Source organism: Canis aureus, chromosome 8 (assembly GCF_053574225.1).
Source record: "Canis aureus isolate CA01 chromosome 8, VMU_Caureus_v.1.0, whole genome shotgun sequence".
In the NCBI taxonomy this organism is placed as follows: Eukaryota; Metazoa; Chordata; class Mammalia; order Carnivora; family Canidae; genus Canis; species Canis aureus.
The window spans coordinates 40848980-40876956 of record NC_135618.1 but is presented as its reverse complement, the minus strand read 5'-3'; the positions used below and the strand labels follow the sequence as shown (position 1 = coordinate 40876956).

The 27977-nt window shown below is 50.3% G+C and overlaps 2 protein-coding genes and 2 long non-coding RNA genes across 8 annotated transcripts in view; 2 read left to right on the top strand and 2 right to left on the bottom strand.

Moving 5' to 3' along the window:
* Positions 1-180: 180 nt before the first annotated feature.
* NMRAL1 (NmrA like redox sensor 1) lies at positions 181-9722 on the top strand. Of its 2 annotated transcripts, none has more exons than XM_077906437.1 (5): positions 181-471; positions 3588-3826; positions 5901-6150; positions 7278-7468; positions 9421-9558. In XM_077906437.1, the coding sequence occupies exons 1-5, from the start codon at positions 432-434 to the stop codon at positions 9436-9438; spliced, it is 738 nt and encodes a 245-aa protein (XP_077762563.1). In that variant the 5' UTR covers positions 181-431; the 3' UTR covers positions 9439-9558. The 2 variants fall into 2 exon arrangements, with proteins under 2 accessions (XP_077762563.1, XP_077762562.1); XM_077906436.1 differs by having other exon boundaries at positions 193-471; positions 9439-9722.
* Positions 3041-27977, bottom strand: part of DNAJA3 (DnaJ heat shock protein family (Hsp40) member A3) — a 47174-nt gene continuing 22237 nt past the window's right edge. The window contains exons 6-12 of one of the 3 annotated variants that reach the window (XM_077906432.1): positions 27760-27907; positions 26630-26694; positions 24986-25114; positions 24379-24494; positions 22893-22990; positions 17152-17267; positions 15323-16557 (exon numbers count right to left, since the gene is read on the bottom strand). In XM_077906432.1, the coding sequence (XP_077762558.1) occupies positions 17164-17267; positions 22893-22990; positions 24379-24494; positions 24986-25114; positions 26630-26694; positions 27760-27907 (660 nt within the window). In that variant the 3' untranslated portion in view covers positions 15323-16557; positions 17152-17163. Of the gene's footprint in view, positions 4151-15322; positions 16558-17151; positions 17268-22892; positions 22991-24378; positions 24495-24985; positions 25115-26629; positions 26695-27759; positions 27908-27977 lie in introns of those variants that run through there. The other 2 variants (XM_077906435.1, XM_077906433.1) reach the window with 2 other exon arrangements.
* On the bottom strand, positions 8630-11964 carry LOC144318936 (uncharacterized). Of its 2 annotated transcripts, none has more exons than XR_013384882.1 (2): positions 11225-11964; positions 8630-10460 (listed from the first exon to the last, which is right to left on the bottom strand). It is a non-coding gene; the product is annotated as an uncharacterized LOC144318936 (long non-coding RNA). The 2 variants fall into 2 exon arrangements; XR_013384883.1 differs by having other exon boundaries at positions 8630-10194.
* On the top strand, positions 10503-15536 carry LOC144318935 (uncharacterized). Its single transcript, XR_013384881.1, has 2 exons — positions 10503-14838; positions 15104-15536. It is a non-coding gene; the product is annotated as an uncharacterized LOC144318935 (long non-coding RNA).

Here is a 27977-nt window from a genome sequence, read left to right as displayed (position 1 = left end):
GGGCCCCGACGGGGGGAGTCCCGAAGCAGCGCGGCCTGGGCTCCCTTCGCACAGGGCGGCCCGGAACAGGTGGCTTTGCCAGGATGGGGCGAGAGCTGCGGGGGTTGGGGGGCGGCCTTCTCGCAGGTTCCACACGACCCCCCCTCCGGCGGTGGACTCGGCTGCAAGGTCCCAGGAGGCGGGCGGGGGGCGGGGTGCTCGGTTCTCCCCTCCAGCGTCTCCCACCCGGGCTGCGGCGGGAGGTGGGGGCCGGGCCGGGGTCGGGGTGCCGAGCTCTAGCAGGGGGTAGTCGTGGGCCCCGACTTCTCCCGGCCGCCCGCCCGTCGGGCCCTCGGGGTGGTCCCGGGAGGGACCCCTGTCCCCATCGCCGACCCCGCGCGGCCCCCCGCGCCTCCCGGGCCTCTGGGGCCGCAGTTCCCGCGGCGGCTCGCATGGCAGACGAGAAGCTGGTGGTGGTGTTCGGGGCCACAGGTGAGCGAGCGCGACCCCGGCCCCGCAGGGCCTGGGGGGCGTCCCCGGGATGGGGTTGGATGGAGGGCCTTGCGTCTCGGACCCCTGACCCGGGGGTAGGACTCGGGGTCACATTCCCCTTACGGGGGGCGGGGGGGCACCTGGGTGGCTCAGCGGTCGAACATCTTTAAAATCCTTAAAAGAAATTAATTGCTTTAGCTTCTTCGAATAAGTGGCACTTGCACACGGTACAAACTGCCATCTTCCCTCCCACCTCCGGCTGGGCGACCCCATCCGTCACTGTCATCAAGTTTCTAGAGAATCCTGCCAGAGATACACAAAGATGATCATTATTTTCTTGAATGGCCCAGTGTCCTATTTTGTCCCCATCTTGTTTTTCTTTTCTTTTTCTTTTCTTTTCTTTTCTTTTCTTTTCTTTTCTTTTCTTTTCTTTTCTTTTCTTCTTTCTTTTCATATATATATATATATATTTAAAAACCTAGAACAGGTTAAGATATAACGCATATACCATATAACTCACCCGTTTAAAGTATGCAGTTTGCTGATTTCTCGTCTATTCACAGAGCTCTGTGGCCATCACCACAGTCTGCCTTAGAACATTTCACCGCTCCCAAAGGAAACCTCATACCCACTAGCGTTTCTCCTAACTTTCCCCAGCCCCTGGCAGACACCAGTCTACTTTCTGTCTGTAGGTGTGCCCATTCTGGACGTTTTGTATAAATGAAGTCATACAGGTTGTGGCCTTTTGCGTCTGGCTGCTTTAACTTGGCATCATGTTTTTGAGGTTACCTTTTGTAACCTTTGGAGGGTTTTTTATTTTTTGGGTTTTGTGGGAAGAGGAGGAGCAGAGAGTCTTAGTGATTTTTTTTTTTTTTTTTTTAAGATTTTTGGGCTAGATGACCTGAGCTGAAGGCAGATGCTTAACTCCTACTGAGCCGCCTAAACACCCCTGAGAGAGAATTTTAAGCAGGCTCCATGCCCAGTGCAACCCTGAGATCATTACCTGAGCTGAAATCAAGAGTTGGACACTTAATGCACCAAGCCACCCAGGCACCACCCTCTTCGTAGCATGTATCAGTACTTCATTCCTTTTCATAGCTGAATAATATTCCATTTTATGGGTGGACCGTGTTGTGTTTATCCACTCATCTGTTGATGGACATTTGATTTGTTTCTACTTTTTGGCTATTGTGAATAATACTGCTGTGAATATTCATGTACGAGTTTTTGTGTAGACATATTTTTTTAAATCATTTTTTTAAAGATTTATTTATTTATGATAGACATAGAGAGAGAGAGAGAGAGAGAGGGGCAGAGACACAGGAGGAGGGAGAAGCAGGCTCCATGACAGGAGCCCGACGTGAGACTCAATCCCGGGACTCCATCCCGGGACTCCAGGATCACACCCCGGGCCAAAGGCAGGCGCTAAACCGCTGAGCCACCCAGGGATCCCCTGTGTAGACATATTTTGAATTTGGGGTGTATATGCTTAGAATGGAATTGCTGGATCATCTCGTAACTCTTGTGTTTAGCACTTTGTGAACCCACCAGACTGTTTTTCAAAGCGACTATGCCATTTTACATTCCCACCGGTACTGTGTGAGGGTGGTTGCCTTTGCAACTTGCCTTTTCACTCCAGTAGAGCTTGCATGCACCTGTTCAAGGCACACACACAGATCTGCCACATTCTTTTTAATCGCTTTTGCATGGATTGATCACATATTCAACCAGATTCTTACCAAAAGACAAGTCATTGGTCTACAAATTTCCACTGTTGCAAATAGTGCTGCAGCCAATTTTCTTATATGTGTATTCATGGATGATTTTTTTAAAAGATTTTTTAAAATTTATCTATTAATAAAGACACAGAGAGAGAATGAGAGGCAGAGACACAGGCAGAGGTAGAAGCAGGCTCCATGCAGAGAGCCCGACGTGGGACTCGATCTCGGGGCCTGACGTGGGACTCGATCCAGGGTCTCCAGGATCACGCCCTGGGCTGCAGGCGGCACTAAACCGCTGCACCACCGGGGCTGCCCCATGGATGATTTTTATTTTCTTCTTTTTTTTTTTTTTTTTTTTTAAAGATTTTATTTATTTATTCATGATAGTCACAGAGAGAGAGAGAGAGAGGCAGAGACACAGGCAGAGGGAGAAGCAGGCTCCATGCACCGGGAGCCCGATGTGGGATTCGATCCCGGGTCTCCAGGATCGCGCCCTGGGCCAAAGGCAGGCGCCAAACCGCTGCGCCACCCAGGGATCCCTATTTTCTTCTTTTGATGATTTTACGTTTTCTCATTTTTTAAAAATTTTTATTAATTTATGATAGTCACAGAGAGAGAGAGAGAGAGGCAGAGACACAGGGAGAGGGAGAAGCAGGCTCCATGCACCGGGAGCCCGACGTGGGATTTGATCCCGGGTCTCCAGGATTGCGCCCCCGGCCAAAGGCAGGCGCTAAACCGCTGCGCCACCCAGGGATCCCTTTTTCTCATTTTCTCAGTCATTTTTTTTGAAAGATTTTATTTATTTATTCATGAGAGACACAGAGAGAGAAAGGCAGAGGGAGAAGCTGGCTCCATGCAGGGAGCCCGACGTGGGAGTCGTTCCTGGGTCTCCAGTATCAGGCCCTGGGCTGAAGGCGGCGCTAAACCACTGAGCCACCCGGGCTGCCCTATTTAAAAATATTTTTTAAAGGTGTTTTTTGTTTTTTTTTAAGTAATCTCGACACCCAGAGTGGGGCTGAAACTCATGACCCTGAGATCAAGAGTTGTTGCATGCTCATTTGACTGAGCCACCCTGGCACCCCTCAGTCTTAAAAAGGTAGGGGGGCTGCCCAGGACCAGTATCTTGCCCTGAGCCAATGACAGACGCTCAACTGCTAAAGCCACTCAGGCATCCCCCAAAATACTTAAGTAAATGTAAATTAGGTACTCTTTTAAAGGTGAGTGAATTTTATCTCAGTAAAGCTTTCATTTTTACAATGATATAAAGTGTTTAATGAAGATCACAGGTGAAAAGTGTCTGGGTGTTTGGGTGTGGTGGAGCGTTCCCTTTGGGGCTTCCCCCTAGCAGGACCCACTGGCAGGTCCAACCCTGCAGGTGTTTCTGACTCTTCACAGGTGCTCAGGGAGGCTCCGTGGCCCGGACGCTCCTGGAAGATGGGACGTTTAGAGTTCGAGTGGTGACGCGGAACCCTGGACAGAAGGCAGCAAAGGAGCTGAGGCTGCAGGGTGCAGAAGTGGTACAGGGAGACCAGGATGATGAGGCCAGCATGGAGCTGGCCCTGACTGGGGCGCATGCCGCCTTCATTGTGACCAACTACTGGGAGAACTGCAGCCAGGAGCAGGAGGTCAAGCAGGTGAGGGCAGGTCGGAGGGAGGGCGTGGGCAGGGCGGCCTACGAGCAGGACATCTTAGAAGGAGCTCCCTGGAGGCAGCTCCAACTTGCTGGAGAGGGGCTGACCCTGCCTATGACCGATGTCCACTGCAGGCCTTTTCCCTCCTCTTTTGCACAGTCCTCTTGGACTTTAATGAGTGAAGGAGGCAGCTGCTTTCTCTTCCAGTGACTTTTGTTTAGATGTCATTCAAGCACCATCGCTTGCCCTTTGGAAGTGTATAATTCAGTGTATATTCTCCAGGTTGTGCGACCACACCACCACCTAATTCCGGAACATTTTACCACCCTGAAAAGAAATTCATACCTATTAGCAGTCACTCCCAGTTACCACCTGCCCCCAGCCTCAGGCAACTGAGAATCTACTTTGTCATCCAGTGACTTCTTACACTTTGTAACAAACCATCTCTGTTGACCCATCATTTTCTGATAAGATGCATACGTTTTAATTGTATTGTTGGAGGAAGCTTGAAAATCAATACACCCAGATCGGTAAATATACCCAATCTCATCAGAATACATTCCCGTCACCCCAGAAAGTCCCTGTGTCCCTGTCATATGTGGTGTGGTTCTGTTTATCCTGTTTTCCACCCACATTCCAGTTAGTTGGGTTATTGAGCCCCGCTGGCAGGGGTGGACAGGAGATAGAGAACATGAGACATGGCCCTCGTTCTGTCTCACTGACAATGGGGACACTGGTACGGGGCACTCGGGTCTGTGGGATGTACTGTTGGTGGCAGAGGAGGGGTCCCGGCTGACTGTCAGCACTCAGCCCTGCATTGTCCACAACCAGCCACGGCTCTGTCCTGGGCTGGTTAAAGAAAGGGAGGCGTGATCGGCTCCCTGGTCTCCAAACTTTTTTTTTTTTTTTTTTTTAAGATTTTGTTTATTCATGAGAGACGGAGAGAGAGGCAGAGATGTAGGCAGAGGGAGAAGCAGGTCCCTTCTGCAGGGAGCCCGATGCGGGATTCCATCCTGGGACCTTGAGATCACGCCGAGCCAAAGGCAGATGCTCAGCCACTGAGCCATCTAGGCGTCCCTCCAAACTTTTTAGCCTTGACACTTTCTTTGTTTTTTTTTTTTTTTAAGATTTTATTTATTTATTCATAGAGACAGAGAGAGAGAGAGAGAGAGAGAGGCAGAGACACAGGCAGAGGGAGAAGCAGGCTCCATGCAGGGAGCCTGACGTGGGACTCGATCCCGGGTCTCCAGGATCACACCCCAGGCTGCAGGCGGCGCTAGACCGCTGCGCCACGGGGGCTGCCCTTGACATTTTCTTTGAATAGGTCTTCCATGGAAGCCCATCCCACAGAGTGGAGGATGACAGTTTTTCTGGTGGATCGTGGTCTTGGCTCATTATCCCAAGAGCCTGTGTTCTCATCCTGTGGCTGCCAGTACAAGCCGCTTGGCTTCAAATCACAGGAATTGACTCTCTCCGGTCTGGGGGCCCAAAGTCCAGAATCGGGGCGCTTTCAGAAGGACATTCTGAGGGTGATTCCACTCCTTGCCTCTTCCAACTTCTGGCAGCGGCTGGCTCTCCTTGTGGCCATGTCACCGAGTCTCTGTCTTGGCCTTCGTGTGGCTTTCTCTCCTTATCTTTTCTTGAGTCTCTCATAGGGACCCTTGTCAGATTGAGGGCCCAGTTCATGGTCATGTGGCTAGTGCATTGCAGAGCCGGTGTGGCGCCCGAGCAGTGCGCGTGCTTTACCCCTGAGCTGCACCTGCTCCCTGGTGGACTTGGTGTGGCCCTCCCCCACCCGCACGGTGCATGGGGTGGGCCAGAGTTGGTCATAACAGGAAGTACAGCAACCCAGAGGATCTAGAGAGGTGATGCTTAGGTAGAAGGCTTACAGTGGTACGTGAGAGGGTGTGGCACCACGTGTGAGCATCGTTCCAGGAGAGGGAGCCTTATCAGGGTGAAGTGGTGTGGGCCTCTTAGCGTCAGGTACGGTGGCAGCAGGGGTGGGCAAGCCAGGGCTGTGGCGGCGGACGCATATCCTCCCTCTTAGCTTTGTGGTTTCTCCTTTCCTGCTCACCAGGGAAAGCTGCTGGCCAACGTGGCCAAGCGCCTGGGCCTTCACTATGTGGTCTACAGTGGCCTGGAGAACATCAAGAAGCTGACGGCCGGGAGACTGGCAGCAGGCCACTTTGATGGCAAAGGGGAGGTGGAGCAGTATTTCCGGGACATTGGAGTTCCCATGACCAGCGTGCGGCTGTCCTGCTATTTTGAGAACCTCCTCTCCTACTTCTTGCCCCAGAAAGCCCCCGATGGAAAGAGCTACTTGCTGAGTGAGTGCCCTTCCTCCTTCCTTGAGCGTCGGCTCACTAAGGGGAGCTGTGGGTGCTGCAGAAAAGTGGCTTGTCCTCAGGTGGTTCTGGGTCCCAGCCCTGGTTCTTTCATGTTAGGCTTGTGACTTTGAACAGAGCATGTAACCTTGCTGGGCCTCTGCGTCTTGCTCTGTGAAATGAGTGTAACTGACTTTTCCAGAGGCAACGAGAAAATCTGCCAGGAGGCAATGATGCAGTGATGCAATGTTGCAATGCTTCATCTGCTACAGAGACGAATGTGCTTGTTGTGACTTTTCCTTCAGGTGTAAGGAGAGGATTTGGAAGATCAGGTCCAGTGGTAGGTTTCACAAAGTAGGAAAGCACTTTCTTCTCAGTCTGCAAACGGGCTGCAGGGATCCTTATGCAGCTTGTGTCCTGTGGTTGGCTGGAGTCCTCAGCCAGCCACCCCTCACCCTGTGCATGAACAGCAGGGAGAGAGCGCGGCACGGTCGTAGTGCTGACAAACCAGCATTGCCCGTTATAGTTTGCAAAGCTGGTCAGGGATACCTCTTGTGTTCCATCTCTAGTTGAGCTCTGAGCCAATGAGGCCTCTGGGTGATCTGAAAGGGCAACTGCGGTGGCACCTTCTCACAGGTGAGGAGTGCGGCAGGACCGAAGCGCTCCTGGGGCCACATCTAGATAATGCCGTGTCTCTCTGTCCACCAAACCACCTTGGCAGTTGAGTCGCTCACTGATGTAACACATTTACAGAGCCTCTGCCACGTGCTGCTCTGGGCCAGACCCTGCCCTCGGCACGCAGACCTCCCTGCTAGTGTCGTTGGCTTTCCAGCCGGTGCCATGAGAGCAGCCCCTTCAGTTCCTTTTGGTTCCTGTCTTCGCCCTGAGACGGTACGCCGGTCCAGTGTTCTCCCCACGCTGTGAATGGAGTAACCAGGGCGCAGAGTGTAAACAGGTGCCAAGATGGCAGGGCTCGGGTTGCATCCCGTGTCCTGACTAAACACCACTGCTGCTTCTTCACCACAGACACTGAGGTGCTGGCCTGTGCACATGTCCAGGTGATTGGCTGGTGCAAACACCAGCTTCAAACCCTTGAGATGTGTGCCAGCACACCCCTCCTCCCCCCCCAGGCTTGCCCATGGGTGATGTGCCCATGGACGGCATATCTGTGACCGACCTGGGCCCCGTGGTGCTCAGCCTGCTTAAGATGCCAGAAGAATATGTCGGCCGGAACATTGGGCTCAGTACCTGCAAGCACACAGCAGAAGAGTATGCCGCTCTGCTCTCCAAGCACACCGGGAAGGCCGTGTGTGATGCCAAGGTGGGCTCCTGCTGCCCTGGGCCTGGGATGGGTGAGGTCCCAGCTCCCACTGGGGACTCTGGCAGTCCCATTCTGGTCGTTCTAACCCCCAGTGGGGGCTTTATGTAGAGTAGAGAAGTAGTATCTAGGGCTGCCCCATTACTCTGGGCAAGGTAAATCTGAATTCATCGCTGTGAACATTTGTCATGCTGTACTTGGGAGCCAAGTGTGGCTGCTGAGAGAAATTTCTAGCTTAGGCAGTTGACCAAATGGAGAGGAAGGTTTCTGGGAAGAGGGGACCCTAGGGGCCAAGGCAAGGAGTGAACACAACAGGGATCCTGGGCTTCTCTAGGGGTGTGACATGAGGGAGGGAAGGGGAATGAGGCCAGAGACATGGGCCCCACCCTGTCTTCTCTCGGCCTTGCTGGGTGGGCGGGAGACCCTCTGTCCACTTCTGTCCCTGCCAACCCTCAAGTCATTCTGTTCAGACCCGCAGGTGCCTTGTTTATTTGGCTTTCCCATTATGGTAGTAAGACTTACTAAAGGAAGTCTGGGAAACCCAAATCATTAAAAGACAAAAACCAGGGCAGCCGGAGTAGCTCAGCGGTTTAGCGCCGACTTCAGCCCAGGGCGTGATCCTGGAGACCCGGGATCGAGTCCCATGTCAGGCTCCCTGCATGGAGCCTGCTTCTCCCTCTGCCTGTCTGCCTGTGCCTCTCTCTGTGTGTCTCTCATGAATAAATAAATAAATCTTAAAAAAAAAAAAAAAAGGCAAAAACCACCCCTAGAGCTCCTAGAAATAAGCAGAGCAATGATGGGGGTGGGGGGCATGGCAAGACCTGTTTCAGGTGGGTCAGACCCCCCACCCAACTGGGATCCTGCTCCCAGCCCTGAACACCAACCAGTGTATGACCTTGGGGCACAATCCCTGACCCTCTGTGCCTCAGATTCCTTATCTATAAAATGGGTATGTGACTAGTATCTCCTTCCCTGGTTAGGATGGAATGGAATAATAGATGTGTTTCCTTAGTATAGTGAAGTGCTCTAGAAAACATGTCCTAAATGGCCGTGCGTTACATCTAGACAAAGGTCTGAAGCAGCTGTGGAGATTTTGACAAACTGAGAAGTTTAGATGCAGTTTGGTCAGCAAAGGGGAACAGCTTTGGTTTTTGAACAACAAAGTGATGTTTGCAGAATTCTGGTTTGGAAAGGGCTGAGAGTTTCCATCCCATGATCTTGAAAGAGAAAGATTTATGCACTGGGTGTTACTCTGTATGTTGGCAAACTGAACACCAATAAAAAATAAATTTATTATTTAAAAAAAGGATGATTTTTTTTTTTTTAAGATTTTATTTATTCATTTGAGACACACAGAGAGAAAGGCAGAGACACAGGCAGAAGGAGAAGCAGGCTCCATGCAGGGAGCCCGATGCGGGACTCAAACCTGGAAATCCGGGATCACACCCTGAGCCAAAGGCAGGCGCTCAACCACTGAGCCACCCAGGCGTCCCTGAATTTTTTTTTTTTTTAATTTTTATTTATTTATGATAGTCACAGAGAGAGAGAGAGAGAGAGGCAGAGACACAGGCAGAGGGAGAAGCAGGCTCCATGCACCGGGAGCCCGACGTGGGATTCGATCCTGGGTCTCCAGGATCACACCCTGGGCCAAAGGCAGGCACCAAACCACTGCGCCACCCAGGGATCCCGATTTTTTTTTTTTTAAGTAATCTGTACACCCACCGTGGGCCTCGAACTCATGACCCCAGCATGGAGGGTCACACGCTCTGACTGAACTAGCTCGGTGCCCCTTGAAAGAGCAGCAGTTGACTTAAAACGGTTTTTTTGTTTTGTTTTTTAGCTTTAATCTTTGTAGTAGAAGAGTTTTCAGATGAACTTACTGGAAAGGACTTGGGTTGGGAGTGGGTTCCCAGTGGGTCCAGCTGGGGCGCTGGAGATACTGACAGACCCACCAGACTCCTCTCTGTTTCTAGACGACCCCGGAGGACTATGAGAAGCAGGGCTTCCCAGGTGCCCGTGACCTGGCCAACATGTTCCGTTTCTATGCTCTGAAGCCTGACCGTGACATCGAACTGACCCTGAGGCTCAACCCCAAGGCCAGGACACTGGACCAGTGGCTGGAGCAGCACAAAGGGGACTTTGCTGGACTCTGACCCTGCCACCTCTCAGCCCCATCTGGGGAGACGGGGAGGTGCAGCACAGTGATCCCTTGTTTTACAAAAAAATTATTTTTCAAGTAAAGGCGATTGTTCTCACAGATGGCTTCCAAAAGAAAAGGGCTTTGTTTCAGGGACTGGGGTTGGGGTGGCAGCTGCTAGGGTATGAAAATTCCTATAGGAAGCATCATGTGGCAGGGTTCCAGTGCCCCTCCCCTGCAGGGGGCTTGAGGCCCAAAGAAGCGGCTCTGAGCACTGTTTCTACCACATTTGATGGTGTAGAGTCCAGGGCAGAGAGGGCCTTCTGCACCCCAGCCACAAGCAATGCCTCATGATACCCCAGTGCACACAGCCTTCATCTCCAGAGAGCTGGTGAGGTCAACTGGCTGCTCCTTGGAGTTTGAAGGCGGCAAGACCAGAAGCGCCTTCTCCCTTTCTCTTTCCCACTTTCTGGGGTGGGGTCTTCCCTCAGCCACGGCAGCCCTACGATGTGGGAGATCTTCAAAACAGGCTGGACAGAACGTCTGAAGGGCAGGGACAGACTGCAGCAGAGGTCGCCACGATTGCATGCCACTGAAAAAAGGTGATGGGCTGCTTATAGCAAAGGCTGGGAGGCAAAGCCAAGGAAGGGACAGCGCTGCCTCGCTTGTAGTATGCACACAGGCTTGGGATGGCAGGGCGGGTTCGACTTCTCCCACTCACTTTAGAGAAGAGGAAGCAGAGAGCCCAGAGAACACCAGTCATGTGCTGGAGGTCCCTTGGCAGGCTTGTTTGCAAACACTAACGGATTTGCATAACTTCTATCATGGCTCCTTCCTCAGGCCTCTGTACCTGCAGTCCTGAAGAAAGATAGCAGCCCTACTACATTCATTTGATCCATTAATTGATTACTTGAAAAAGCATTTGTTTGACAACCTACCAGCGTGCTGGGCCCTAAATACATTAACCAAAAAGGTTATGCTCTTTGCTTTGAGCATGGGTTGGTGGGAAAACCAGATACAAATATGGATGGATAGTTACAGATTGACACAGAGCTGCAGAGACGAGGAGGCATAGATAGGAATGGGAGGAGGGGGCCAGGGATAGCCTCTGAGGTTTGAGGGAGGGTAGCAAGTATCCCCACTACAGGCAGAGCAGGAAGGCTGATGGTGTGGGCTTCCGAGCCCCGCAGCATCAGCAGGAAAATGACAGGCCATCCATATCCAGCCCCGTGTGATGCCAAGTCCCCCATTCCCCAGGGTGGGAAGTCCATCTGTTGGGGCTGAGACTCACTGTGGTGTGATCTGAGAGTGGCCCAAGGTCAGCAGAGCCTGGGAGGGGGGCCCTGTGCCCAGGTGCAGAGCAAACCAGCGAGTCCACATTGAGTTCCAAAGTGACAGGACTTGAGCAGCCTGGGTGGCTCAGCAGTTTAGTGCTGCCTTCAGCCCAGGGTGTGATCCTGGAGACCCAGGATCGAGTCCCATGTCAGGCTCCCTGCCTGTGTCTCTGCCCCCCTCTCTCTGTTTCTCATGAATAAGTAAAATCTTAAAAAAAAAAAAAAAAAAAAAAAAAAAAAAAAGTGACAGGACCTGAGCATGTCACTGAGCCTTGCCAGTCTGCTCACCTGGTGCTACACCTGGCCAGGCTGTTCTGAGGGTGCCATGAGATAGATCATTTGTGAAAGTGGTATCTGACATCTCTGGGTCACCCTCCTCCTGACACATAAGGTCAAATCCTGTTGGCCTCCAGTACCCTTCAGCCCGTTCCTGTCCCTCATAAAGGGTCACACCCACTGACCTCATCCCAGGTGTGGCCAAAGCAGCTGACCTCAGTGGGAGCAGCCCATGTCCCAAAGCCAATGAAGTAGATAGCACTGTGCACAACAATCGGGATGCTCTACGCCATGAACCATCCACACTGCACACAAACACCAAATCCTCAGCTGTAAAACTACTCTGTATATTATAATGGATCCATGTCATGACAGATCTGTCCAAACCCACAGAAAGTACAGCACCAGGAGCAAACCCTGATGTAAACTGGACTCTGGATGATGATGATGGATCATTATAGGTTTGAATGGAACAAATGTCCTGCTCTCGTAGAGGTGTATTAGTAGGGGAGGCTGTGCATGTGGGGCCAGAAGGTATAGGGGAAATCCCTGTACTTTCAATTTTGCTGAGAACCTAAACTGTTCTAAAAAGTAGTCTATTAAAAAATAATCCTAGGGGATCCCTGGGTGGCGCAGCGGTTTGGCGCCTGCCTTTGGCCCAGGGCGCGATCCTGGAGACCCGGGATCGAATCCCACATCAGGCTCCCGCTGCATGGAGCCTGCTTCTCCCTCTGCCTATGTCTCTGCCTCTCTCTCTCTCTCTCCCTGTGTGACTATCATAAATAAAAATTAAAAAATAAATAAATAAATAAAATAATCCTAGTATTTTAGGGGCTCCGGGGTGGCTCAGTTGGTTGAGAGTCGGCCTTCAGCTCAGGTCATGATCCCAGGTTCCTGGGATTGAGCCCCATATGGGGCTTCCTGCTCAGTGGGGCGCCTGGTTCCCCTCTCCCTCTGCTCCTCCTGCTCTCAAATAAATAAAAATGTTTTTTAAAAGTCTAGTATTAAAAAAAATGTAAAAAGTCTAGTACTTTGGGCAGCCTGGGTGGCTCAGCGGTTTAGCGCCGCCTTCAGCCCAGGGCTGATCCTGGAGACCCGGAATCGAGTCCTGGGTCAGGCTCCCTGCATGGAGCCTGCTTCTGTCTCTGCCTGTGTCTCTGCCTCTCTCTCATATGAATAAATAAAATCTTTTTTTAAAAAAGTCTAGTATTTTATTTTATTTTTTTAAGATTTTATTTATTCATGAGAGATACAGAGGCAGAGACACAGGCAGAGGGAGGGAGAAGCAGGCTCCCCCACAGGGAGCCCAATGTGGGACTCGATCCCTGAACTGGGAATCACACTGTGAGCCGAAGGTAGATGCTAACCGCTGAGCCACCCAGGCGTCCAAAAATCTTAGTATTTTCAACTCTCTGACCTAGAACAGTCTCATGTCTACTCTCTTCCCTTGTCTCTTGGCAACAACCAGATGTGGCTGGACAGGAACTGGTCTTCCCCGCACCCTGGACATTCAGGTCAAGGTACCTTGCCTGTGCATCACTGCAGGAAGGAAGCACGTGTGGGTCACGCCACACATAGTGCTGGGGAGTCTGGTTCAGCACCACAACATCCTGCTGGTGGAGGTGGCCCAGCTGGGCAGGTGCCACGTGTGCCTGATTTTGTGAAATTTGGTGCCTGAAAAGACATGAGTTAGCTGCCAACATTTCTCACTTTCCTGTGGTAAAATATAAAGTTTACCCTTTTAGTCATGTTTAAGGGTACAGTTCAGAGGCATTAATTATGTTCATGTTGTTATACAGCCCTCACCACCATCCTTCTCCAGAACTTTCTCATCTTCCCAGACTGCAACTCTCCCAATGAAACTAACTTCCCATTTCCTCTCCCCCACCCTCCCTGCACGAACTATTCTACTTCGTCTCTAGGAGCTTGACTACTCCTAAGTACCTTATATAGCTGCCAACATTTTGAGATGAGTCAGCTTTCATTTCATAGCACTACTGGTAACAGCCAAAGACGAAATTACCCAAATGTCTATCAGGGAATGACAAAAACAAAGGTGGTCTATCCACGGAATGGAATCTACTCAGCCATAAAAATGAGTAAGTACTGATTCATGCTACAAGGCAGATGAACCTTGAGACATTAAGTGCAACCAGGAAGAACCAGAAGATATCACATACTGTATGAGTCCATTTATATGAATAGGTGGATCGTAGAGGCAGGAAGCAGATTCGTGGCTGCCAGGGTCTGGGGGAGTAAGGGTTGCTAAGGAATGTGATTTCTCTTCAGGGTGATGAAAATATTCTAAAATTATGGGGATGGATGTATAATGTTGAACTAAAATCCACTAAATTACATACTTTCATGGCCCCCTTGGGTGGAGCTGAAGAGTGATCATCCCTTTCAGATAGGGCAGCCAGCCTCCACCACTCCCTACTGTCTCCTGGGCACTGGGGAAGCAGGTCAGGGCCCATTGGCTTTATGTAAAGTTGCTGCTGGCTCACCTGTGACCCTTAACGAGGATAACTTCTGGCTGAAAGATACAGGGCACCTGGCTGCCTCAGTTGGTAGAATGTGCAACTCTTGATCTCAGGGTTTTGAGTTCAAGCCTCATCGTGGCTGTAGTGATTACTTAAAATCTTTTTTTTTTTTTTTTTTTTTAAGATTTTATTTATTTATTCATGAGAGACACAGAGAGAAAGAGACACAGGCACAGGCAGAGGCAGAGGGAGAAGCAGGCTCCATGCAGGGAACCCGACGCGGGACTGGATCTTGGGTCTCCAGGTTCACACCCTGGGCTGAAGGCGGGGCTAAACTGCTGAGCTATCGGGGCTACCCCTAACATCTCTTAAAAATAAATAAAAGGTACAAAATACAGCTTTCCTAGTGCTAAAACACTAGGAGCCCTTGTGCAAGAGCTACTACGAGTGTCCACATATTTCAGCAACAGGCCCCAGTGAGGAAGAAAGCAAAGCGAGGGCAGGGCAATCTCTAGACACTTGGGTAGCCAAGAAGCTTGGGGGAGTGGAAAGGATTGTCATCTCTGAGGTGGGGTGGGGAAGGAAGCACTCAAGTCCATCTAAACCCAAAGGGCTCAGGAGAACAGCTCAGGTGGGAAACAAAACCGGAGCAGAGACCTGCCAGTGGGATGGAGCCACACTCTGCTGCCCAGGTCAGCCTCACCCACACGTGACTGTGCCTTTCCTACCCACCTACCTTTCCACTCCTCAGTCCCCAAGGCTCAGGGGCTGAGTTACTTTTCTATATTTTTGAATGCCTCATCTCATGCTCCAGCCTCAACTCAGAGGTTGCAAAGTCTGGTGACAAATGCCTCCAGAGCCACGAAGCCAAATCCAAACCTTGAGTGGGACTTGATTTCTAGGTTGTTGCACTGCCACCTTCAGACCACCAAGGGCAGGACGCCTGGTATCCCAGTAACTGTGTCTCGTTAGCAAGAAAACCACATTTCTCTTTCAAGGTCTTCCTCTACACTTCTGCTTTTAAAAGACAGAACAGGAAAAGGACTTGACTTCTCCAGGAAGAAAACTTCAGCTGTCATGAGACACTTCCCAGCTCCTTGCTGTACCTGGGATCTGGGACAGTGCCCGGCTCCTTCTGGTAAACCAGTAAGTATCTGAAACCCGTAGAAAGTTACCATGGAGCCTCTCTGTGCCCACCAGCTCTTCCCAACCTCTTTGCCCAACCCAGGAAATGCTCCCACAGCTCACTGCTCAGCCCAGAGCCTGGGGATGGGTCTGACCTTTGTGCTCAGGGCCACTCCTGCTGTGCCAAGGGGGCTTTTGTGAGACAGCCTTCAGCTGGGAGCCCTGACTAAACTACAATGAGCTAAAATGTTAATGCTCACCCCTGCCCAAATACTCCCTGCTCTAGGATCTGGGCTTGTCAGAGCACCACCCAGCCACCCGTGTGCACGTGCTCCTGGGCTGGTAGGACTCTGGACAAGGCCAGCCAAGTCTCCAGCCAGCCCCAGGAAGGCCAACAGTGATGTGGGACAGCCTTGTCTGTGGATGAACACCAGCAACTCCACTGCTAAGTCCCCTGTAGAAAGTGGTTTGAACTCTGAAATTTCAAAGAAAAAAACGACCACAATTTATGCTTTAAATATCTTTTTGCAGTAATCTTATTTACATCAATATGGAATCATTTTACATTCTTAGATCAGACAGTTATAGATGCTTTATTTTAGTAAATTATGAAGGAAAACAAAAAGGAAACCATTCCTAAGTTTTCTCCATTAGCCTGTCTTACCACAGTGGAAGGATCTGGAAACACATGGAGCCCGCACATCCTACAAGCTGAGGCTGGGGGGACAGTGTGTTTTACTCTGGCTGGACGGTGAACCTTTCAACTGTTCAGACTGTGCTTTCCTTTTCTGAACAAACATTTATACAAAAGACAATGATTCTCAGCAGTGAATAATTTACACACACTTCTGAAAACAGAGGTCAACAGGGTGGGTGGTGAGAACCAAGCCCCTGGCAGGCAGAGGGGGGAGGGCTCTGGGTTAACAAGCTGGTAGCCTGCTGGGCCCAGGCTGCAGCTGTGACCACCTGTGGTCCAGCAGAAAGGCAGGAGCCCCATTCAATGCCTGGCTTAGAACAACAGAACTCAACCGTCAGGGACGAGAGGCCACTCCATACAGGGTAGAAGCAAGGACCATCCATCCTGATAAGGATCATGGCCCACATGGGCAGGAATGGCATCTCCAAGAAGGCCCTTAGTACATGCCTCTGCAGCCCCCAAGATGCCGATGTCTCAGCTGCTTGGGATCTTTGGGAATTAACCTCCAGGAAGAGGAGAGGGTATCCCTGCTGAGGGATGGATGATGCAATGGGGCGTGCAGGCCCCAGGTTCCTCAAAAAGACAACCTGGCAGGGAAGGCGAATATTCCAGAACCTCCCGGAGGTTTGCTGAGAGGGAAATTAATCACTTCATGACTCAGTGTAGCTTAAGGCTTCATTTTTAAGCTGTAAGCATGGCCTTTAATTCTTTAACTAAGATCTCCATATTTGAGTCCAAATTAGAGTTTTAGCTCTGCAAGAAGTGTCCAGTTGTTTTACTCTGCCTGAGCCAGAAGAGGCCTAGGTACCTACCCACAGACAGGAAGCTTCCACCACCCCTCCTGTGCGCCACACCGTACTGCCAGGGGCTGTCCCCCATGACCGCTCCGTGGGGAGGTGTGTTGTCACATGGTTTCGCTGTTGCCAAGGCAGTCCAGGGCCTCTGCAGGCAGGGGCTCAGTGCTGCTGTTCTGGAATCCTTCCGGTGCCCTGGCCACGAGGAGGGGCTGCTGCTCCCAGCCTAGTTTCCAGTGGACCGTTTTCCTGAGCCAAGACACAAGTGGTTACGTTTCACTACCATCCCAGGATGAAGATGCCCTGTGGGTGAGCCTTTGTCATCCCTGGGAAGAAGCTGCATCAGGGGTCCCAGTCACCAGGGACCAGAACAAGTAAAATCCAGTCCAACACCACAGTGAGCAAGTGTGACTCCCAGCAGCCCTGAGGTGACCCTAAGCCTCCCAGGCAGGCCATGAGTTAGAAGATTGGGGTGCTCTGCTACGACTTGCCCTCTATGACCATGAGTAGCCTGGTTCCCACCACTGTGGGCCGCAGTCCCCTGGAAGCTGGTAGAAGGAGGGCTGTGAGGCAGCCCCCTGTGTAAGCTCTCTAGGAAGTGGACAGAAGGCGGTTTGGTTGGGCCCAGCACTGCCGGCTGACGCTGCCACCTTGCCCTGAGGCGGGCATCTGCATGGACCGGGAGGCCTGGTCCTGAGTGGAGCCAGATGCGCCACACCCAGACTGGCACCTCTTCCAAGCCTGGGAGTAGGGGAAGGGGGGGTACAATGTTTGTTAAAATGAGGGAAAACAGGGATTAGTTCACCAGGAAGCAAAGGGGAAGAAACCTCAGGGTTTTCCTACCTCGGCTGGGTATCAGGAGGTAAACATTTTCTTAAGTTTGGAAAGGAATCCCTCCTTGTCCTCCCCAGCCTCAGGCCTAGCCTTGCCTCTTGCGGAGCTATCCATGGTCCTGCCACCTGGGCACAAACAGCAGAAAGAACTGGGGTCAAGGGCGCCACCTCCAGGAGTCCCATCCCTGGCCCCACCTCCCCACACCTGGCCACCCAGAGGCTGGTGGCTCCAGAAGCCACCAAGCACCACCCTGAGAGGGAAGGGACCACTCCCAGGCTGGCTTCAGGCCTGTGACTGAAGCAAACAGGCCACTTGGTGCTATAGTGTCCCAACTGCTCCTCGAGTCACTGGTCCACAACAGGGCAACAAGACAGAGAGAGGGACGATGACCAGCTATCTCTATTGTAACAACTGTCACAACTGCCAAGTGCCAGATGCCTTCCAGGCCAAGCCACACAGATTTCATGGTAGTTCATTCAATCCTTTACCAGTATATTTCACAGATTAAAAAAGTAAAAAACACAAAACACGAATGCAGAGATGTTAGGTAGTTTGCCTAAGGTTACACAGCTGGCAGGTGGGAGGGAGAACAGAGTTCAAACCCAAAGAGACGGGTCCAGAACCCAAGCTCTTAATGACTGTAAGAAGGTGAAGAACACATGCCAAGATCAACTAATCAGCTTCCATGCTCCATACGTGTGCACCTAACATCTCTGGGATATTCAGGGAGGGGACTCGCCACCTTGTGGAATCCCATGTCATGTGCGCTTCTTCTAACCTGTAACAATGATAGTGGGGGACCCTGGATGTCAGTGGGCAGCCTCCACATTAAGACCATCTGAGCCCAGATGCTCTGGACAAAGGGAAGCTGCTCTCCAGGCAGACTATGGAGATCAAGTCTGCTTCATAAACACATCCTTTTCAAGATCTGCCAAACACTAGGGAGGCAGGACAAGCTTCTGCCACGAGCTAGACTACACACCAGTACTCAGTATTTTAAATTGCAGGGCACGTTGTTAACATGCTAGGATGCATATGCAAAGTACAGCACATAGCACAGTAATAATGGTCATGGTCCCCAAGATCTCAGTCAGTAAGAGGCCAAAGCTCTGGGTACCAGACCCCGAACAGGGGTGGGTAAAGTCATCCCAGGTTCAGCCCCCTGGGTAGTCCTGTGGACCTGGCACGGCCTCAAAGCTCCAGAATGTCTTCAGAGAGAGAACAGTGGGCCCAAACAAGATGTGCTAACCAAGGTCTGAGCAATCACCAAAGCCAAGATACCCAGGTTGATCCCCGACTCCCAGGGCTCCCCAGTGAAGGACCTGGGCACTGCACAATCACCAGAGCAAAGGTGCCCACTTCCATAGATGACAAGGCCATGTGTGCCTTCCCTTAGTCCTTCACATCCCGTTCTTACATAAAGACTTAAGTAACAAAGACTTAAGTAAGTTGCTCCACAGCAACCCATAAACCAGAAATTTCCCTTCACTCACAGGCCTCCTCAGACACAAAGGAGAGCACAAATGCTGAATTTCATCATGTTCTTGTTCAGGATAACAAATCTTTGCATGTGTGCACCGTCATTATGAGTTAGAGCTGATGGAGCTTCTGCCAAGTACCGTGTCAGATGCTTTCCCTACATGATCACCCTATGATGGGTGCAGTTATCATTCCCAACTTACAGATGCTACTGCTGAGGCCTGGGGAGGGGAAGTGATTTACATAAGGCTTTACAGATAACAACAGCAGAGAGGGGCCCTGTATCAGCAGACATCAGAACCCAAGCTGTTAGCTACCAGTCATGATAGGGCACAGAAACACTTGGATTGCTGTCACCCTCCTCCCCCAACTCTGCTGTCTTCATCACCTAGAAGGCAGGAAGCAGTTATGCACCAGGGCAACAGGTATTTGAGCTAAGGTGGCCAAAGTCCCCAGAATAAGTACCTCATTAACTGGTTCATGGTTCACAACAAAAAAATAAAACTACAAAACAGACACACCTAGAAATTCTCACCCCCTACTACCAGGAACACCCTCTCATCTCTATTTTATTTTTTTAAAGCTTTTATTTATTTATTCATGAGAGACACACACACACACACAGAGAGAGAGGGGCAAAGACACAGGCAGAGGGAGAAACAGGCTCCATGGAGGGAGCCCGATGCAGCACTCGATCCTGGGACTCCAGGATCATGCCCTGGGCCAAAGGCAGGCACTCAACCACTGAGCCACCCAGGTGTCCCCTTGACTCTATTTTAAATTTGGATAAAAGGACTACGGTCTCCCTCAGGAAGAAGGTTTACTGGCAGGGGTATCAAAGGATATAAGCACTGAATTTAAAATTCTGAACCAGGGCAGCCCAGGTGGCTCATCGGTTTAGCGCCGCCTTCCGTCCAGGGCATGATCCCGGAGACCCGGGATCAAGTACCACATCGGGCTCCCAGCATGGAGCCTGCTTCTCCCTCTGCCTGTGTTCTCTGCCTCTCTCTCTCATTCTCTCTGTCTCCATGAATAAACAAATAAATAAATCTTAAAAAAAAAATAAATTAAAAAAAATAAAAAATAAAATTCTGAACCAAATGTCAGGAATAAACTATGCACAAAGATGACAAAGTCTATCAATACGCTGCTTTTCTTGCCCGGGGCAGGAGGAGGGACATTCAGGTGCATTTAGGTTTTAGGATGGGATACAAACATGGACACTTTGCTTCCAAAGCTTCTTCAAACACAGCCAGTATGTGAGTTTTGCCTTCAGAATAGAGAGGAAATGCCCGTGGTAGAAGCCCACTCTGGCCGAATGGGCACTACACAAGCATTTCCAAGTCTACACCTTCAGAAGTGACCACAGCCAGATGGCTGCTCAGCCGACACACACAGAGGCCAAACCCGAGGCCATAGGTCTCTTTCCTGAGACAGGCCTACAACTCCCATCCCTCTCAAAGCATCTCCCATCCGATGGTTAGGAAAATGAATTCAAAAAAACTCAGCCAACCTTTACTGTGAGCCAGCCTTGCACCAGGTGCTATATGAGGTGCTGAGGGATTCAGAGAAGAAACATGTCAGCTTAGTGCAGAGGGATTCAGAGAAGAAACATGTCAGCTTAGTACAGGCAGGGATTCCAAGTCGGAACTGCCTGATGGCTGTTTGTAAGGTGATGCCAGGAGAAGAATAATAGGTAATACTCATCCCATGAATATGTGCCATGTTTTTGGGCCAAAGTGTTTTCTCCATGGGCACAAACTCCTAGTGTTATGAGGAGGGTCTGGCATGTATCTAGAGTTCAGTGCTTGCCATCTTCTCCCGTTATTTGTAAACAGATGAAGGCAGGGGCCTTGTCTCTGCACGGCACCTCTTAACACATGACGGACACTAAATGAACTTATGTTTGAAGAAACAGAGGCCAACAGGACTCCAGGATCTGATTTCTGAGGACCAGGTCACCCTACAGGTGGAGGTGCAGGTCTATACTCACAGCCTGACTCCCTGTCTACACACACAAGCTGAGTCAGCAGAGTACCTCTCGTTATATTAAAATGTCTTTCCCTTCATCTTCTTCTGCCTCCACCCTCTGTAAAGGTCAACACCATCAACTACACCAGAGAAGACAAACAGCAGGTGGGATCCCCAAATACTGAGCGGGATCCCCAAATACTGAGCTCTGGGACTGGTTTCTACCCCTACAGTTAAATGGATGTATGTGTGTTGTCACCAAGAACTAACGATGACCCAGAAACACAAACAATGAACCACTCTGCCTTTAACTCAAAAAGTCCCGCAGTAGCATCAGAGTGCCCTGATTCCTCATGTCTTGCTGCTTAGCCCTAAGCACTGAGAGTCCCTAAGCACACTGTGTCTTTCTGGACTTTCTAGATCACAGGCTGGGAGATAAGCTAGGGCCAGCCATTAAGGTTTTCACCAGCTGCATCAGGGACCAAAAATAAGCAAGAGACATCAAATCCCCCCAAAACTTCAGGTCAGTTTCCTGTGTAATTGTATCTATCCCAAATGCCTTCCAGGTGCCCCTTCCCCTAAGGAAAGCAAAGATGCCCAGGAATTTTATCTGTAATGACTCTTGTCAGCAACCCCCCGCTCCCCCCACCCCGCCGCGCTTGTGCATGCACTCGCTCTTTTTCTCTCTGTCCCAAATGAATAAATAAAATACTTTTAAAAATAAAAATAAATAAAAATTTATGGATGGGAGGCAATTTTCCCACTGGAATACAACTCTGAAATAACAATGAAAGTGAGTGGGAAAGGAAAAATAATTTGGCATACCTACTTTACCGTATAAACAACTTACAGAAATGTATTCAATGCATATATTAAAGTTAAGCTACACTCAGCAAAATTATGTCAACAGAAATTTAAAAGGAAGAAGTAGCAAAGTGTCTGACACACAAGAGGTTCCCAATAAATCCTGGCTAAACAAAAGGAAAGGGAACTAGCTACCAGGACAAAGAACCGAGAAAATCACGAGGGTCAGAAGGACAACTCTCAATTTAAACTACCAGAAAGGAGTTTACAAAAACACCAGTGTTCTAATATAGTGAATGAGACCTACGTCACCTCCGTAGGCTCACTCAGGCAGATGTCAAGCTCCTCTGTACGTGGGGAGAGGAGGAAAGCTGGGGTGTCTGTAAAGCAAGTCTCCCATGCTAGGTAACTTGGAACATTTGCAGTCCAGGAAGACGGTAGAGGAGCACAAGTGGAATTACATGAAAGAGCTAGTCCCACTTGGTTTTAGTTCAAGAATATAAAAGTCCAGGCACCAAACCATTCCACGTTTGGTCAGGCTACAGACAGGAGTTGTGGTAGCTGCATTTACACAGTGGACTTAGTCTCTGGACTCCACGCAGCTCAACAAATTCTATGCAGAGGCTGTTATTGCTGGGACCGCCAAACCTGGGCTCCCAGACCAAGCCCTCTACCTCACTGGGAAACTCCTACCACCTGCTTCAACTGACCATTCAGGCTCTGAGGACATGGGACCCAAACAAAAACACAACAAGGCAACGAGGAGGAAGCATGGGCAGCTGAAGCCAGTGCATCCACACAGCCTGTCCCCACTCGAGCAGGAGCCCGACCAACAACGGACCAGCATCTCTTCTGCAGTGCACCCCCACCTCCCACAGGAAGAGGTGCCACGGCCATGGTGTCCATCACCAAAGCTCCTGCCTGCTGGCATTTTGAAATCAAATCACTAATATGTAAATACAGTCCCAGATAGAGCATGACACTGGAGATCTGGGTGAATGAGGCATTTGCTCATGGCCAGACAAATTCAGAATCAGACCTGCTGAACACAGGCAGATCTATGGTCATGTGATAGACTTTTTATACTGTTTACAACATGCTCTGAGGTCTCAGTGAGGCATTCTGGGTCAGGACTGCAGAAAGCCTACAGATCCATCTTCTCAAGCTGCTACAATGAGTGTCTTACCAGGATGTACCCAAGGTCACAAGGCAGGTGGCAGAACCATGGATAGAACTCGAACTCTAAGAGCAGCTCTTGGAGACATATAGCTGCTCTCTGGCTGGAGGCGTGCTAGTGCTCTCTGACCTCCTGACCTCAGCACACACAGAGTAAATTAGGGTGGCTTTACTCTGGAACGGTTGGCATTCAGCTCTTCCTAGCTCACAGGTCCCCTCTTTCTACCACGCCCCCCACCATGTGGAAACCCCAACATGTTTCTGAACTGTGCGTCCTCCAAGGACTGAGAGGACTTCTACATGCCACCATGTCATCTTACCCGTGCTTGTGTTGGTGACACCATTCACCGTCCCCTCCACATCGGTCTCATCTTCGGCATAGCTTAGGATCAGGCTCTGCTGCCGGCTTGTCAGTCTCCTGTGGACCAAACACAGTTGAGTGTTTCCTCAAGGCAGCGCTTTAAATGATGGGCTTGGCCATTTCGTCTATCAGTATGTGGGAAATGTGGGGCCCCTGACTTGGCAGGCACACACACCCTGAGACTAAGAGCCATACTCTCACAGTTTCTTTTCTTTTTTTTCCTTAAGATTTTATTTATTTATTCATGAGAGACACAGGCAGAAGGAGAGGCAGGCTCCTCGCAGGGAGCCTGATGTGGGACTTGATCCCGGAACTCTGGGATCACCCCTGAGCAGAAGGCAGACACTCAACCACTGAGCCACCCAGGTATCCCTATCCTCAAAATTTCAATCAAGAAAATGGAAACTGGGACGCCTAGGTGGCTCAGTCAGTTAAGCGTCTGCCTTTGGCTCAAGTCATGATCCCAGAGTCCTGAGATTGAGCCCCAAGTCAGGATCCCTGCTCAGCAGGGAGCCTGCTTCTCCCTCTGCCCTTCCTTCCTCATGCTCACTCTCTCTCAAATAAATAAAATCTTAAGAAAAAGAAAATGGAAACTATGCTCATCAAGGTGAGTACCATATAATCTATCAGATTACTGAATCGTTGTACACCTGAAAACTAACACAATGTTAGGAAAGAAGAAAAGTTCCTAAAATACACTAAGTTTTTTTGTTTTTTAAAGATTTTATTTGATAGCGAGAGAGCACAAGCAGGGGCAGCTGAGAGGGAGAGGGAGAAACAGGCTCCCCACTGAGCAGAGAACCCGACACAGGGCTCAATCCCAGGACCCTGGGATCATGACCAGAGTCAAAGGCAGATGCTTCACTGACTGTGCCATCCAGGCACCCCACCCTAAGTTGTTTTTAAACAGCTTTCATAAATGCTAAATAGTTTACTTTAAAGGGGGGAGGGGCTCTTACAAACATTCTATGTAGGAAGTTAACTAAACGGAGTGTTGGAAAGCCGGTCCTGCCCAGTAGGGTCGGACGCACAGCACTCCGCTCGGACCTTTCTCCCAGATGACACAGACATCATGTGCCATGATTCAGTCACAGATCTGTCTCTCCCAGCAGAGCCCCAGTGCCTTGAGAGCAGAAATAACAACATCAACAGCAGTGGCTACAGCTACGTGTGCCCTATGTATTACTCAATTTCCTAGCAGCTAACGAGATTGACTTTTTATTATGCCCAATCTGCAAGGGGGCACTCGGCAGGACACACCTGACTAGAGGGAGGAAGTACCACAAGCGTGCACAAGCCTCAGTGCTCACAGCAGCAGACAGCAGGCCCAGGCCGGCGGGGCTCAGCACAGGGCCTGGCAGGTAAAAAAGCCCTCAACTGGGTCCTGCTGGGTGGGGAAGGTGCGGAGATCGGGCGGACCTCACCATGGCTACGTGGGCACGCACTTTGGAACTCTTATCTTGATGTGAATGTAGTGATCTCCATAGCCGTAGCTGTTAATCCGAGGGATGCCCTTCCCACTCATCCGAATCTTCTGGTCTGACTGAATCCCAGGGGGTATCTATAAAGAAAGGAAATCTGTGGTTTGCCTTGGTCTCCAGTTGCTCAAATAGAAACATTTCACTACACACTTACTCCTAGGCAAAAACTGCCATTCAGGTTTCTATACAAACCGGCTAAACCCAAGTCCACCTAAAGCGGAGCTTGTGAAGGGGACTTGTGGGCAGTTTGGGGAGGTGAGCCCACAAGGAGGAGAAAGGGAGCATGAAGAGCAAGAGCTGGGAGGAGGCAAAGCCAAGACAGGGACAGGCGCATACTGCCTGGTGCCCACAGAGGAGTAGACACGACCCAGGATTGCCTTCCCTAGCAATTTCACAGTCAAGGCCCAGTCTGTGGTGTGAACCCAAGGAATGGCCTGACCTTCTTCCTACCTCCCCCAGACCTTTGAGTCCCCAACATGCTGCTTGTTCAAAGTTTCTGGCCACTTCTCAACCCCATTTCAGAAAAAAGCAATGAAGTGCAAGACTGGCAAAGATATCCTTGCCCTCTTACCGTCACGTTAATTGTCTCGTACAGGCCCTGCGCTCTGGCTGTCCCTCCAAGAATAGCCTGAGCTATGGAAATAAAGAGGTCGGAGTGGATGTCTGCACCGTCCCTCCGGAACACAGGGCTTTTCTGCACCTAGGGCCAAGCAGGAGAGATACAGTTATGCACAGAGAAGTCCTGAGACTGGACAACAGTCCCACATCTCAGCAGCCTGGGCACAGGCCCTGGCATGCATCATGGTTACACTGCTTCTGTGTGAAGAGCATAGTACCGAGAGAGAATGTATTCTGACCAAAGAAGCAGGACAGGACCCCGGCTCCAACAATTACACATCATTTCTATACTTGTAATGGATCTATCACAGATCCATTTCTATACTGCGATGCAAGAGTGTCAGTCTCAGATCAAGCCTTCCAACTGACAAAAAAGTAAAATCGGCTTTTTGAACATTAACAACAAAAATCTTACTCTACTGGAAGGTTTAAAGAAACAGACTAGTACTTCTACAAAGGCAAACAGTTTATTTTCCAAACATATATTTGGTACAAACTCCCTCAAGACAGTCAGGCAATGCTGGAATGATCTACCCTTTGGGTTTCAAAGACACTCCCTGCCTTGCAGTGATGTCCCCTCCTTGTGTTCTTGTCTATTATCACTTGGGGTTGGGGTCTGGAGCCCCTACTGAGCCCGTCATAAAGCCTGGCTTCTAGCAGGCTGCCTTTGTTTTGATCCCCTGGTCTAGCAATTCACACTTTACAGTATTTTTATCTTTGTTTACATTATGCAATATTTCACATACACATGAACAGCCAAATAACATCACACACACACACAGTGCCCACAACCCAGCTGAGGTAACAAGACATCAGGACATGGTGAAGGGTCCCAGCTCCTCCAGTGACTGCCATGCTGGATGTAGTAGTTACCATTCCCACGTATACACACGTGTCCTCAAATAACACGTAACACCATCTCATATGTAAGCTGTGTACAGACAGGCTTCCTCCCTGCATCTGCTTGCAATCTGCTTTCTTTCCCTCACTGGCAACTGAGGAGTCTCGAAATGTGTCATGCTGACACATGACACATGTGGCTCTGCTTTCTTCCTCTGACTGCTCTGAGGCACTCTGGCCATCATGTGGTTCACTCAGCTACGCTCTTCTCCCAGGGCAGCAGGCTTCTATCAGAGTCTTGCTATTATGAGTGAAGGTATCTTGCTTGCAGCCTGTGATTTCCGCTTGCTGCACCTGTGTGGCTTTCTCCTTAGGGATGTACCTGGAGGGGCTGCAGGCAAAGGGCACTCCCTCCCTCACAATCCCCCCGTATCAGTAAACTAGTCTGTCCCTGCACACAGTATATAAAACTGTACCTCTGGCACTTGCTATCCCCACAAACAATTCAATATGTAAATTAAAAACACGAGGAAAGGTGTTCTATATTTTCGTGGGAACGTTGTTCTGTCCAGACCCAGCACAAAGGTTTAACGTGACAGGTGTTTAACAACCCCACAGAGTTGGCCACTGTTGCCCTTAGAAACAGATGGCCAGACAGGCTCCCATGAAGTGCAACTTCTGTCCAACGAGAAGACTGAGCCGTATCCCCTCCTGGAAGGCAAGGGCCGCAGAGAGGCTGTACAAGCACAGCACCTACCCTGAATGTGATGAAAATTTCCCTTTTTCCTACAGGCATCCGTACAGTCTGCCCATCCTCGACTCCTAGAAGGAAGAACAAAAGTTCAAAAGGGGAGAATTATTTCGGGACCTCCCAAAGAATTTTCTGCCCTAGATCCATGTACAAACCACTGACTTCCTTACTCATGCCTGTTTTTTTTGTTTTGTTTTGTTTTGTTTTTTACTCATGCCTGTTAATGAGCAACACAATTATCCACAGCACATCCAATAAGTATAACCCTTCCAAGGTGCAAATACAGTAACTGATAACCAAACAAAAGCACGTTCTATTCATTTACCCAAGTTTCCTGGACCCCTGCTCCTACCAGTCCTTGTAGTCTCTTGGGGAGTTCAGAGTCTGGTAGAGGAGACAGTTATTGACCAAATAATTACACTAACAAACACATCATTGCGAAGAGGGACACATTCTCAGAAGGAAAGGACACAGATATTCTACGGCTGCCCTGGGGAAGTGACACTCGAGCTGGGAGCTCTGAGAGGTCAGCCTCTGAAAAGAAGGTGGAAAGCGAGCTTCAGACACGGAGTGGCATATGCCGAGGCTCTGTCCTGGAAGGCATTACAGCCTGTTCAAGGAGCTACAACAAAGTCAGGAAGGCAACCAGGGGAGACTAACAAGAAGAGAGGCTGAAGACGCCAGCTGGGGCTGAGACTGGAGGCATTTCTTTGCGCCAGGAGTCACCACATGGCCTTCAGGGTGAGTGACGTGATTACTTCTGCCCACAGGCAGAGGAAGAAGCAGGCTCCATGCATGGAGAAAGCCAGCTTGGGAGAGCAGTCACAGGCTGCCGTCGGGGCCAGGAGGAGAAGTGGGGTGCAGACTGGGCTGGCAGTGGGGAACGACGCTGGCCTCGTCCACTGAAGGTGGAGGAGCGCCACGAAGAAACAGGGGAGGCATGCCAGGTCATTTCTGCAAAATGTGGCATGCGAGGGTAGACTGTCAGGAAAACTAGTGCAAAGAGGAAAATCCAAGGAGATCCTAGCACGCCCTCCAGTTGGGGGCTGAGTCCCTTAACCACAAGAGCCCAATGACAAGGAAACCAGGGCCTCAGCTCTCCCAGCCCTTGGTTTGTGGAAGAGCCCAGGACCAACCGGCAGGTACGGGTATCATCACTTTCTTCTTCTGCTTGGCTTGTCCTGCTCCTCTGCACACCACGCAGGGGGACGTGATGATGGAGCCTCGACCCCCACATCTCCGACATGTGGAGCGCATCACAAAAGGGCCTGTATTTATGGTTTCCTGATAAAGAGAAGAAAAATGAAACCCTTAAGCATACAGGTAAACTAATGGCCAAGCCTCTGGTGGCACA